We start from the raw sequence: 14,850 nt of genomic DNA, 5'->3' as shown, positions 1-14,850 counted from the left end.
TGGTGTATAGGCTTGCACTCAAGGAACGAAAACCGTACTTGAGAAAAGAAGCACAGGAGTCCCTGCGCGAGGCCTCTTTGGCAAAAGATAGTTCTGCTTTCTGGAGGGCAATGAAAGCCCCCTATTTGAGCTCTGGTGATGGCCCTTCGATAGAAATAGCAATAGCAGAAGATCAAAGGGTACAGCATTTCAACTAGGCGTATAATGGGGAGGAGAGGGAGGAAATTTTAGATATTTATCATCATGGGGACGCCGCTCTGTTATCTTTCCCACAATATTCTGATCTCCAGTTCACGCTGAATGAAGCCAACCGGGCTATTTCCGCGAGTTTAGGTGGTAGGGCTCCTTGGCCTGACGGGGTCCCTATAGACCTATATAAGTTAAACGTTACACTATGGGGACCACTTATAACCCAGGTAATTAGAGAAAGATGCGTTTCACCTTTTTTAATACCTGGAAGGAATCGACCATAGTCCCAATATTTAAAAAGGGGGACCGCCAGGATCCGGGTTGTTATAGAGCAAACTCATTGTTGGATTCCTTGCTAAAAGTGGTTGGTCGGATTATCCTGGAACGCTTACAAGACTGGGCATAGGATAAACAGGTTTTATCTGATATCCAATATGGCTTTCGCGAAGGCTTAGAGACGGCTGAACAGAGTTTCAATTTGTCCATCCTCATAGGGAAGTACACCCGGGCGAACAAGGGAAGATTGTCTTTAGCCTTCATGGATTTCACCGCAACATTTGACTTCGTTAGAGACAGCAAGCTCTGGGAGATCCTGGAGGGGATGGGGGTTGAAACAAATATTATAACTTTTCTCAGACGGTTATATAGTGACGCAAGAGCGAGAGTGCGGTATAGCATTAAGGGTGAGCGCTCTGCTCCGTTTCCAATTAGGAGGGGGGTTAGGCAAGGCTGCGTGCTTGCCCTCGTCCTTTTTAACCTTTATATTAATGGCCTTGGAGAAGCATTGACAAAAGATGGCTTAGATTTCCCTCAAATAGCCAGACGCTCAATACCTGCGCTCCCAGATGCGGATGACGCAGTTCTGATGTCACATACTCAGTTAGGACTGCAAAAGGTTTTAAACACCTTTGCCGCCTTTTTGTGCCAACTTGGCCTCAGGGTGAATACATTGAAAACCTTTGTAATGAGATGTGGCCCTAGCAGCCGGAAATGTAGGAAAATGTATATAGAGGAGCAGGAGATTGCGTTTACAAAAAGCTTTTTATATCTTGGTATACTGTTTTCCCAGAATGACCACTGGGCTCAAGCAGTGTTAGCTAAAAAATCGGTGTTTTTAAAGTCCACTGGCGCCGTTGCAAATTTTTCAAGAAAACTGGTCAGGATGCCGCCCGAGGAACTTATTCAGATTCATAAGGCTAAATGTATCTCCCCGGCCATCTATGGGGCAGGGATTTGGGGTTTTGCAGATGTGTATTCCCTACAAAAAGTGGAAAATGCTTTTTTTATGTTATATTTTAGCAGTTCCAAGTTGCACATCATCCTATGTCTGTCACTCTGAGTTGGGTATTCCTTATATTGTCGATCTCATAAAAACTGAGCCTATCCTTTTATGGCATAGGATTTGGACATCGACAAAAACTGTACTTAACCAGGACATTCTGTGGGATAGTTTAACATTGGAAGGGGTTTTATCTATCCTATGGCTAAGGTATGTCCAGGATTTTATGCGTGACCTTGGTCATTTTGAATATTTTACGGACCCTAGTACTATGTCGATGGTCAAGAGAAAAGAGTTAAGACAAGAATGCCTTTTACTATTAGACACCATTAGATTATCAACAGAGATTTTAAAGCCTACAGTGCAATATAATCAAATGATTTTAACAACTTTTTATATACAGCCTTATCTGAAAATGGTACCAGGGGGCTATGACCGGATTTTATTAACCATCTTTAGAATTGGCATCTTCCATAGACTTGTGAGTTTCCCAAAAATGAATGATTGGGCACAAGTAATGCAATTTTGTCCATGTGATAATCACTCAGAACAATCCACCTTGCATGTTGTTTTAATTTGTCCATTTTACAATGAACTAAGGAGGACGTGGATTGTAACATTTTTAAAATCTCTGGGGATTAGACAATGTCGCCCTGCGTATATTGCATTACAGTTTTAGAAAATGAACATATAGTATTGAGGGTTCTCATGTTTTTAAAGAACGTTGTCAGTCATAGAAGAAGTATTGTAATATAATCATGTTTGGTATTTGAGCTAAGGGAGTCGGATTTAATAATATGAATTTTATTTGTAAACTTGAAAAAAAAAATAACTACTGATGTTGAATGATTAAGTCTGTTTTAAGTGCTTTTATGATTGTATAAAATAGCAATCGAATAAAGCTTGTTTTGATTTGATTTGAGAAGCAGATTAATGCAAGGCTAATAATTGTGTTACACGTGGCAAACAGTGAAAATTAAAACAAAAAAGTGAGCATATTTGCTTATATCTGTTTGTTTTCTTTCAAAGGAACTGTTGGGAAAATCCGAGGCTTCAAAATGACAGAAAGATTTGACTGCCATTACTGCAAGGAGTCCTTGTTTGGAAAGAAGTACATCCTCAGAGATGAAAACCCATATTGTGTAAAATGCTACGAGAGCCTTTACTCCAACACGTGTGAAGAATGCAAGAAGCCAATTGGCTGTGACGGCAAGGTAGCGCCCCATTTTTATACATTCATACTTCTTTTATTAATGATGAATATACTTATTCTGATCTAGTGTGAACATCATGACCTACTACGTGTGCTCATTGGCTGCAGATTTATTGAGGAGCCTCTAAAGAAAGATGAGTTACAAAAACCTAGCTTGCCCACAAACTTTACATCTCGAGAAATATTAGGGTAGTATGACCCAAGAGGGCTCAAACCTTTAACATATGTTAGTAAAGAAATACATCGACCTCCGCCTTTTGATGGAGCTCTGATGACCAAAAAGATGTCTGCTAAGAGCCGAGCGGAAAGGATTTTAAGTCATGTAGCTCCACCCACGAACATGTCTGGAAGCAAGAAACCCTTTGCCACTAGTGACTAGTCGGAAGCAGTAGTCTATGGGTGAGCTCTGGAGCGTCAAAAGTAGAGTTTCTCTTTTGCTTTTATTAACACTATATAGGTGATCAGAAATGATAAGAAGCCTAGTAGCTAGGTACCATGAATACATTGAATTAGCATCATTTGTAAAACCAACAAGTTTAATTCTTAAATAAAGATTTTGAAAATCATTTCGTCCCTAGTCCCATGGGATAATGTTCTTTGGTGAGCTTGGATATTTTACTGGACACATCCCATAGTAAATCTATTCCAGTATGAAAGATAAATACTAATACGAGAGAAACAATTTAGCTTCTGATAGAATTAATGAGAATTGTTAAAGAAAAATTAGAATTGTATTCCAAATGGAAATAAAACTGTATCAGCTGTAATATTTTAGTAGTTGAGGACTGCAGAGCTCAGTTGGCATAGAAAAAGGTTCAGTTTGTGACACGAAGCACTTCGACATATACAAAACTAAGAACGCAGACCTCCCACTGATAATAGAGGTGAACTTATAGCTAATTGTTCAGAGCTAGTGTAACTATTCAATGAATATTTAACTTTACAACCGAAGGCATGGAATCCATATTGAGCGCATAAACTTAAGAAAATTGCCAATTGTAAAACTAGTAAGCAAACGTCTAGAAACATTGACAATATAGAATGAACTAGATCCTTGGCTTGTAGGGCACTTGGGACAGATTTAGACATTTTTGAGAAAGTGGTGGAGCTGAAGTAATTCTTTACATATTGTGATACATGGGATTCTGCAATACCTGTATAAACACCTGTCTCTAGTTTCTTTATATTCAGCGACTTGTGACGCATCCAGGCGCCAAAGAAAATATGTCAGAACTCGCCTATTGTAAGTTATTACAGATGAGTTCTGATATAAAAATGCCTGCCTCCAGAGCCAGCAGTCGGGGTGAAAGGCAGGCCAGGTCATGAAGCAGCTGTTTAAAGCAACAAAAATTAAACATTACTTTCGGTATTCACAAAAGGCATTTAGGAGTAGTAAAGTTAGGATTCCTAACTTTACTACTTCTAAATACCTTTTGTGAATACCAAAAGTCTTAAAGTTAGGATTTTGCCTCAGTTTAGGAGTAGTAAAGTTAGGAATCCTAACTTTACTACTCCTAAATGCCTTTTGTGAATACCAAAAGTCGTAAAGTTAGGATTTTGTCTCAGATTACTTTGTGAATCTGGCCCAATGCATTTAAACCACACATTTGCAAAATATGCTTCAACTATAACACTGGCCAGCAACGCAAATTAGAATTAGCTTGTTTTTTCCACCACATTGTTTTATGCAAATTGAATTCAAGATAGGAGATCGTAACATTTTATCATTATGGAAATATTAGTGCTATATAGTTGAATATTCCATATGGGTGTCATTTCCAATACATGAATTTAACACAATTATGTAGGGGTAGCCCACTCGCTAGCTGTAATGTTTACAGTAAAATACATGGAGTATGTGCAAACCATCCTTCCATTTTACGCTATACAAAATAAGTTGTTCAATTCATATTACATATGTATGGAAAGTCTGTGAGGCTTGTAAATAAATGGTTTCTGCATGGCATGCCTCCTACGTCCAGATTGTTGCAAATAGGTAGCAAAGTGGCCACTTTGTAAATTGAAGTTTCATCACTCATTGTACATTCATCAGATTTCTGAGTCAAAAAATGCGGTTTCATATAAAATGGCCAAGCAAAGAAGTCATTTTGAAAAGTAAATTGTATATTGTGTAATACTGAGGTGTGTACTTGGGTGCGCATGTGAGGAAATAGATGAAGTCAGATAGACCAGTGGTGTAAAGGAAAACGAGATAAACTGGTTGTGATTTTTACAATCCAGTGAGATGGATTTATATAATTTAAATGTTATTGATAGTCATTGGGAAAATCCTACAAGTCTGGGCAGATTAGTATCCAATTGAACTGAGAGAGATGATGCACTCTATAGATTGGATTAAAATAATGAGAAGATGAGGTAGACTAGTACACTGGAAGGTTTGCTGTAGGAGTTCAGGTGAAGGGGCAATTGAAATTTGTTGGTTAGTTGTGTTGAAGAAGGAATTGTTTTTTTTAAAAAAGGTGAGAGTCCATGTCTTTTTACTGGACTGAGACTCCTACCTTTTCATGCTTTTCATTTCCAGTCTGGCAATGTCTTGGCTGCTTGTGGTGTAAATTGCAAGCTTATCAGCCAAGCATGAGGATTCTTTGTCCTCAACAGCTTTGTAGATTACAATAGGATTTGAATAGGTTGCCTACATGTAAGAATGGCCTAATCAGCCTCGATAAGGGTTGTAGAAATATGTAGGACAGGGCGAAAAAAATTGTGAAAGACAAAATGGGTCAAAGCCGCCCATTTCTCTAGTGCACCTGTGGGGTGGACTTGGGTACTCAAAATCCAAAGTGGATGAAGTTTGGCTGTTTTATGTGTCACAGCTATTTCATGCGTTTTGTGTTTATCTTTGCCAGCAAACACAGGAGAAAACACACAAACCACACAAAATACCCGAACGCCCCACAAGTAGGTCAGTTTGTGGTTCATTCAAACTTTTATCCTCCGATGCCATATGGAAGTGGATTTAATTTGTTTTTAAAGATTTGCACCCAAATCCGTTTGTGCTTACAGTGGAATGGAAAAAAAAATTCCAGGCCCATGTCATATGGACAAATTTGCTCTTTGAATAGAGAAAGCGTGAAGAAATACTCAAATCACATCGAGAAGATTGAATGGTGCTGAAACAGGGCACATGAGACAACCAGTGAAGAAAAAAGCCTGCAAGTTAGCAGTGTGAAGAAGAATGAAAAGATGATTCCAATCCATGCTGGAGAGTAGGTTGGTTGGAGCCCCTGGTTTACTGGCTGAGCCTTCCTGCTGCCTCATTTCAAAATTCAGTTTCTTTCCCTCATGGTCTCAATTTCCTCCAGCACACATTGTTGTGACACTAATGCTAAAACTTGGAAGGTGCACAGCAAATCGAAGTGGATTGCATTGGATAAAAAGCTAGTGAACATTTCAACTCAGATTTATAGGTTTTGGCAGTTTCCATGTTTTCGAGTTTGATGCTCTTTTTGTGTTTACACAGAACCTCTTTTCAGACAGATGGAGAACATAACCAGATATCAGACAGAAAGGCACTTAATTTGTTAAAGACATTTGTTTTTGGGATTATTTTACTTGAATTATACGAAATCTATCACCAGAGAATTTCAATGTTATGACAAGTGAGATAATTTATTGAGCATTTTCAGCCAAGATACAGCAAAAATCAAATCTCATTGCACGGGAGCATTTGAAAAATAAATAAAAATGGATAAACTACAGACATCAACATATGAATGATATAAAAAAGTAGCAATAGAGAACAAGTGAAAGTAAAAAAACCTCCTCACAATGCAAACTTCTAACTTCCTCTGACACCATTTTCTTATGGTCATTATTTTACCTGTTGATTTCGTAGATTTTCACTTAGAGAAGACAATGCCTATCAGACTATCTCTACAACACAATCTGCATCCAGAAATGTAAATTATGTTATCAGCATATTTCTGGGATACTTGTACCATGTTTATGCCAATGTAGACCTAGGATATGGTGAGGTGCATTTCAACATGCTCTGGAATTTCCAGCTTACTGTAGTCGTGGTGATCAGACGTTGTTGTGTCTGTTTTGTGAAGTGTTTAGTGCTGCTCTTTTTGGTTTTAGTGGAACATGCACTTTGAGGTCCACGTGTTATCTGCGCTCGTGTAAAATCTTTGTGTGTTTGAGAGACAGTAGGACTTTGGCATTGATCTCCTTCCACAAGTTTGGATGATTGTACGCTGCTGAGCCGGTGGTGTAGGCTTGTGTAGTAGGTAGCATCCCATTGCAGGTTACATGCATAAGGTGCAGGGTTATGAGTTCCAGATGTTTTGATTATCACGTTCTGTTGGTCCTGTCATGAATGGTTGTGTGAGGAATACAATGTGCAGTTGAGGGTTATTTGCATTACTAACTATATGGTTATGGGACTGTAGTGTAAGTGTTGACTGGATTATCCAATGTGTTATGTTGTTATGGTTGGTGTTGATAAGTGTGAGGAATATGTTGCACTGTTTGGCAGCTTTGCTTTGACATCTGAAATAGCTGTGGTGCTGTATTGTGCTTGTGAGACTGCGGTACTGTGTTGTCTTGAGTTTGGGAGCCTTTATTTATCTGGTCTACTGGAGCTGGTGAAGTGCCATTGTTTATTGATTACATCTGTTAAATGCATTTATTTGTATGAACCAGTATTCACAAAAGGTACATAGATCCCTTTGTAATGTTAGCATCACCCGTTCAGTACCGCATCAAGGGTTTTGTTTACCGGGGGGCAGGTAAGGTGTAACCGGTGATCTATTTGCCATCATATGATGTGCACCCTTCAGCCCACCCCCCTCCAGATTTCATGAAATTTGTTGATAAAGCATCAGAAAAGTGGCTAAAACAATGCCCACAACTCAGAGAACAATTTGAGCTTCACCAGGCCTCTGGGAGCCACGTTCTGTGTGATGTTGCTTTCTGCATGGCTACCGAATTTAAATTTTTCGTGTATGTGCTTGTTTTCTTTAGTTTAATCTTCTTTTTTCTGCTACTGCTGAAGTGAGCTACTGCCCCTGGTCCGGAGAGTAGCACCTGAAAAAGAGCTAACACCTTCCCCACCCGTGTCCATCTGTTCATCTACACCCACCATGCACCTTTCCATTTTGAAAGATTTGTTATTTTTCCATAAAGAACAATTATTTAATATATATATTTTTATAAAGATGATTTGCTTATCTTTTGGACAGGCGCTGGCAACTCATCAGAGAAGTTTCACTCACATTTAATAGACCCCTGCGCTCCAGAAATGTCACTTTCAGGCCTACCAACACTTGAGACAACGTTCTGGACACCACAGGTCGACATTAAACAGATATGTGATTAAGAAACAGCTGTCAGAAATCATTGAGGGATTATTGCCAAAGACAAGAATTCATCCACCATAGCCACTTTCCCCGGTTACTATAATATATATCATTAGTTTTATACGCCATTAATCCTACAACAAATATAAAAAATCGGAAAGCCATCTTAACACCAGACAGGGTACACTGGGAACCCATGACCTATCATTGCCCATGAACAGCCCCCTAATACCTGAAACCTACTTATCAATAATACATTTCCATGGCTGACAAACAGGGGGATCACCCATGTGACAGTAGAAAATGGAAAACCTAAAGACATGTTCATGGACAAACACCCACCAAAGACCCGAACATGTACCTGCCCAGATGTGGTTTATCACCAGAACCAGATGTATACAATTCTGCCTTGCTTGGCACAATAAGCATACAAAAACGTACCAGCGCTGCCTAACATGCAGGGAAAAACTACTTACTTCATGGTGAGGAAAATATGTTGTTAAAATTGTACTTCTATATTTTTAAAACAGTTATTCTTCTTGCAAATGTAACTCGACATCAATCTAAAAACCATAGGTAAATAATGTAATGAGCTCTAAAAATGTTTAAACTTTGTCCAAGTCACTGTTGTTCCCTAAGAGGGTGCTGGCTCGCTAAGCAGAAGAGACTTTACTTGAGCTGGGATCACTATGGCAACCCCAGGCCAGCGGGAGCTGGCAACATTACAATATGGTAAGGCGCGATGCCCAAAACAGTTACCATCAGTGGCGGCTCCTTGAGGGAGTGCTGCAGGGCGGTGGGGTGTGGCGGGCGAGGGAGGGGCAGGGGTAGTAAACTCCGGAATTGGGCCGAACAGAGTTGAGTAAAGAAATAAATAAATAAAACAAATAACATTGTGTGCTGCATCGCCGATTTGGTGTTGCAGCGCGCGCAATGTAACTGCCTTGGGAACCCCAAAAAACAACCCGCCAGACAGGAGAAAACTCCTAATCTGGCAGGCGGCCCGACAATGGCTTTGGCGCAACGGAAGCGTGGTGGTGGCATTCCGGCCACTCTCGCTGCACCAAAAGTCATAACAGGGCACTTAATGATTAAAATGACCCCTAGATATAGTGGCTTTGACCAGAATGTTGGTAGAGTTTAACATGGTATAAATCAATCCATATCTTTCTGGCATTAAGAGGTTGTATTACTCCGATAAAAATATTAGTACTCCTTAGGTGAGTGTATATCTTCTGGAGATTGCTTTACAAGTAAATATTTCAAACAATATACAGCATCTACACCTTACTGACTTGGGGCAGTACCCACCCCGGAATTAAGCTTAATACTCTTAAACTTCAGCTTGGCGCTCTGTGGGGGCTTGCCCCATCACTTATGGAGGGCATGTTATTGCCACGGTGTCCAGGTTACAGCATTGTCTTCTGTGTCTGGATGAGGCACCAAGTTGAAAGCACTTGCTACTAGCCTCTGTACCCCTTTTTTAATGCTCCCAGAGCAGTGGTTGGATGGATTCAAGGAAGATGTTGCATAATGAGAGACCTGTACAACTACGATGAGCTCCTAATAGTCCAGGAGGCCAGACAACAATATGCAATGGGTGCTGATCAATTTCTTCTCTATTTCAGACTCCTGAAGGCTCCTTGCCTTAAATGAGTGGGATTCCCAGGAAGCCCGCCTGATTCATTTAGATTGACAGTAATCTCTGAGTTATGTAGAATAGCAAACTAAGGCACTTAGCAAGGAGTCACCAACAGCATCTTTATCAATCTGGGAAAAATGGGAAAGGGATCTTGATGCAGAACTAGCAGACTTCCATTAAAAAAAAAGACAACATATAATGCAAGATTCTGCCTTAGGCAATTCAAGATAATACATAGGGCCTACCTTCCCATATCAGTGCAAGGTAAAACATGACAAGTGGACTACAAGTCTGTCCAAGTTGTGGTCACAGAGACACTGACTTATTTCACCTGACATGGTCATGACATGTAGCAGAAGACTACTGGATACAGGTGAAGGGTGCCCTGAGGAGTGCAGGAGAGTCTACAGTTATCAATTCCCTTAGACAAGCAATAGTCGGTCAGCACTTTGGATCCAAACTGTGAAGTCTCTGTGGCCTTGTCATTATTATTGGCCAAGAGGTGCATAATGATACAATTGCTGCAACCATTTGTACACCCCCATACCCACTTTGTTCATGGAAAAAGGATGCAAGAGATAGGCTGGTGGCAGAGGAGATACAGAAAGAACATAAAATAAGCTAGCAGATGTCCTTCAAGACTGGGGCAAGTTGTTGGCTGTGCTGGGTGTTTAGGAGGAAGAGACTAGATATACACGACTGGGGCATACAGAAGAGTAAAACTTCCAATATATGTTTGTTAGCACATGTCTGTAGTACCCTTATTGAATCATTTCTGGAACTAAATGTTATGGCGTGCTGTTGACTGTACATTAATATTTCCAATCCTTATTTCACCTAAATGCTATGTTGTTTGCTTGTTTATGAAAAACATAATAATTGTTTAAAGAACTGTTTAAATATGGGCAGTACGCCTTCTCGCGGATGCATAAATTAGGGGCCTTATTACGTGTATGGGGCCACCGTAGTCTTGGTGGCAGGACCACCCATAGTATTATAAGTGTGGCAGTCGGACCGCCACTGAAACGCTGCTACCACCGCTGCTCAAAGATCCTGCTGCGGTCTGGTAGCAGTTCGAGGCAAAAATATGTTTGTGGTGCCGCAGCGGCACCTGCGAGCATATTTTTAGTTGCCTCTTCATTATCTTTTCATGGCGATAGCACCGTCATAAAAAGGGTGGCAGATAGGCAGCAAAGGGAGCCCTACAGGGCCCACTCTTGCCCCTATGCACAGGGGTGCATGCAAGGGCTCACATGTTGTGCCCCCCAGAAGTTTTGCACCCCCAGTTCCTGCACGAGAAGAAATACACAACATGGTGCATTCCTTCCCATGCAGGAACGTGCACTGTCTGTCCTATGGCAGTGTTGTTTGAGACTCACAATGAGCCTTTGACCAGCAGAGCCGCGGGATCATCACACTGCCCGCCAGACTACAAAATAACTTGTAATCTGCAGCACGGGTAGCCGTTAGTTTCGGCAGTCCTGGGGAGGAGCAGTGGTGTGATGCCCACTCCAGGACTGCTGCAACTTGTAATCAGACCCTACGGCACTTGCTGCCATCTTTGTCTAAGGGCCTTAATATGACTACGAGGGTCTATGGGACCGCCATAGTCGTGGTGGCGTTACGACCACTGCCACACTGCAGGACCGCCCGCAGTATTTTAAGTGTGGCGGTCGGCCCTGCACTGAACCAGTCCTACCACCACGGATCAAGGATCCTGCAGAGGTCTGGCAGCGGTTCAAGGCCAAAATATGCTGGTGGTGCCGCAGCGGCACCACCGAGCATATTTTGAGTTGCCTCTTCACCAAACTTTTCGCACATGGTTACATGCAGGGGGGCACAGGAAGGAATGCTCGACATGGTGCATTCATTCCTGTGCAGGAACGTGCACTGACGGTCCTGTGGCGGTGCTGTTTAAGGCTCACAATGAGCCTTTAACAGCACTGCCAGGGGACTGCCACTCTGTCCGCTCACCAGACCACAAAATTACTTGCAATCTGGTAAACGGGCGGTGGTGAGTTTCAGCAGTCCTGGGGCAGAGTGGTGGATTGACACCCACTGCCGAAACTCGTAATCAGGCCCTCATTCGGAATTTTTCCTGGGTGTTTTCGGCCGTTCATCCTAATGAGATTGATAAAATTTATATAATTTAGGTGGGTAATAGTAACACCTGCCAATCAAAAGTTCTACATAATTGTAAATGTGTTGTAGCAAGAGCTGCCTAGAAGGCTATTATTCTTTTTCTATTTAAATTACCAAAAAAGAAAAAAGTAATAAAAATGTCAGGAATGTATTAACATTTTTAAAAACGGTTTCTTATTCAGTTTCCTAGGTAAACAGTTTCCCTAGTTTAAAATGATACCGGAATTCCAGACAAATCTGACAGAGCCTTTCTCTTCCCTTGTCATAGGTCAAATAATTAAAAGTCTACCATTGGAAAATGAATTTAACTGACATCTGTTGATTAAGATGTAGCATTAAGTACCACTGCTCTGACACGGCAGGCTGTTATTATAACCAGAGGAAGGCTCGAAATGATGACAAGGCCTGTGTAAGCTCTGCGGTAGGGAAGTAAAATATGCTTAAAAATACATTTTCTGACGAGCATCCAGTTAAAGAATGGAATCCATATGTACAGCGTTTTATCCCTTGAGAAATAGTGCGTTTGCATTTCAAAGGCAGGAGTTTCCCAGTGGGTCCTAATGTTGTGACTGAAACATTACACTGAGTTTTTGGAATGCATTCTTTTACTTACATTCTTTTATTCAGAAAAACACGCCACACCCCATGCGATATTCATATACATTTCTTAACTTCATTCCTTCTTTGCCCCACTGATCTGTGCAAGTATTTTTCCCAGATTTAGTGATATACCATAACCTACCAACGCGTACCTTCATCCTCGTCACCCTTGTGAGAATGTACCCCTATTAGGTCTGGCTTTAGCCAATACCTTTCCATTTTAGTAAAATTATACATATAATATACAGTTCTTTAAAGTGAAATATAGAACTGCAGGTACTCACTATTTCGAGTACTTTATTGCTTCTGAGAAGTACTAGTACTCTTCCTTTCAAATTAAAGAAGTGCAGGTACTTAGTACTGGACAATACCTGCCCATTTAAACCACTGATAGTATACATACATCCAAGGGCTTTCAGCCAGCCCTCTTTCCCTACTGGTCTGTTGTGTCATTCATATTTTCTTACGCCCACTAGAGTGTAGAGCATGGGGGAAGGGTCAGCCCATTTCAGTCATTGGCTAACATTACCGTGAGTGACAGTATTCTGTTCTTTCCCAAGCAGCACATTGGCACACAAAGTAGTTCCCTTCGGTGCCAGGAACTACTATGTCAATGTGTGCTTTTTAAGAACCAAAAACATCATTTTGTTTTTTGCCAATTTTTTAACATTGTCAAGAGCCCTGCACCTCCCACACCAATCTTTTAGAAAAGTCATGGCAAAGAAAGACAAACACTAATAAATTCAAAAACATGCCGGCCAATGCCATAACGATTAGCTTTGCCAGTGCTTATTTGCTTATTGTGTAGTGATACTTGAGAAAATAGCAGCGCGCCAGGCAAATATGCTGCATTTCTACCAGGACTCACCGCTGATGCATGGAATTGCAGTTTATGATGCCCGGTGCAACCTCTCATTCAAGACACAACTTGCATTAGATTTCTCCATTCCACTTTTTTCCTTTTCTATGTAAAGGTCCCCATAGATTAAGTTGTCCCACCCCTATTCTGCTACAAAATCTGCCTTCTTGTCACGGATTTCTGTTGGGATGGGTAGTGAGCACCCAACGCCACAATCTCCTCCAGTTAAGGTCTCTAATATATTACCTCAAACTGGTCGCAATTCCCTTGCCCAGGCAGTGGGGGGGGGGGGGGGGGGAGGGTGAGCTTCAGATTTCCCAAGAATCATGTTGCATATCTTGTAAAAATACATTATATGAGAAGCAGGACGTGAGGGGAGCTAAAGGGGCAGTGGAAATGAGTGTGGATTGTTAGGGGTACTTAAAACACAATGTTTTCCAAACTAACCAAGATTTAAGCCCTTTAAAATAGATACCGTGGGGCAGATTTACAAGCCCCTTTGCGCCACTTTTGCGTCACTTTTCCCATGTTCAAAATGACGCAAAAGTGGCGCAAGGGCCTTGTAAATAAGCCCCTGTGAGTGTGTTTTTGTCAGTGTGGGCATGTAAAAATCCAGGCTAAAATCCGACAGACACCTGACCATACCCGACTGAAAGCACCTGTACCTGACTATGTACTGCAGAATACATGTTTAGGGGGGGTGTAACACCCCAAACACCTCCCCTGATGCTATGCCCCTGTGCCCAAGCCCTGAAGCTTCACTCTTCTGCCTTAGTCCTTGCAGCTCCTCCTGTCCTTTGTTTTTGTCTGAGTGTGGTGCTTCCTTTTGTTCAAGACCCTGGTGTCGGTATAAGTGTAATTCCCCCCTCGCACTCCCCCCAGATCAAATCTCTCATCATTAATAAGCTCAGAGAAGTGGGTGGTATGGGCCACTCTGTGATAATTGGAAATTTTGGTAACCTCTAAAAAGTCCATAAATGGGAGGCATAAAGAGTACTGGGCATCCTTCTTCAAAACATACAGCCAAAATAGCCATCTACATTTAAGAGAGAAAATACTTGGAACGTTACCTCTCTTTCTCATGCGCTCCCTCTGGAATGAACGAAACCGGGATTTAAGATAGGTGGGACTCGTGCCTATTACATCCCTGTGGACAGAGTCAGTGCTAAACTCAGAGCAAGCACTCGTTGTGGAAGAGTGAAGGTGCAAAAACAAGATTCAAAGCAGTGCTGCCAACTAAAGACATATGAAAACAAACAATAAAAAAATGCAGAAAAACAGCCACAAATACCCTCACACTAATATCAAACACACACAGAATTCCCTTCTTGGGGCAAAACCCTTTCTGTCATATTTTCCAAAGCCTTCGCTTTCTTTTCTACAAATAACAAGTCTGTTTATACTCAGTCGGAAAAAAGTGCATACAGTGGGTGTTGTTGCCTTGCGCTCCACATAGGTGGGTGGTATTGGGCCAGAGGCCAACGTACTACCCTTTGATGTCCATTTTTAGGTCTCGCTTGACCCAGCGCATGCGCTGGTCTGGCGAGACTTATTGAGAGGGCTCCAAAAAGTGCTACCAGGCCAGCCTAGAGCTACAGTGCATGT

The 14,850-nt window shown here is 41.4% G+C and overlaps 1 protein-coding gene across 5 annotated transcripts in view; it reads left to right on the top strand.

Annotated features, from left to right (window-relative positions):
* Positions 1 to 14,850, top strand: part of FHL2 (four and a half LIM domains 2) — a 338,242-nt gene that overhangs the window by 163,025 nt on the left and 160,367 nt on the right. For all 5 annotated transcript variants that reach the window (XM_085622611.1, XM_085622612.1, XM_085622613.1 and 2 more), the window contains one exon: positions 2,498 to 2,682. In XM_085622611.1, coding sequence (XP_085478737.1) covers positions 2,527 to 2,682 — 156 coding nt within the window. In that variant the 5' untranslated portion in view covers positions 2,498 to 2,526. The remainder of the gene's footprint in view (positions 1 to 2,497; positions 2,683 to 14,850) is intronic.

The sequence above is a fragment of the Triturus cristatus genome, chromosome 8, assembly GCF_964204655.1.
Source record: "Triturus cristatus chromosome 8, aTriCri1.1, whole genome shotgun sequence".
Lineage (NCBI taxonomy): Eukaryota > Metazoa > Chordata > Amphibia > Caudata > Salamandridae > Triturus > Triturus cristatus.
This window is presented reverse-complemented; position numbering and strand designations above follow the sequence as displayed.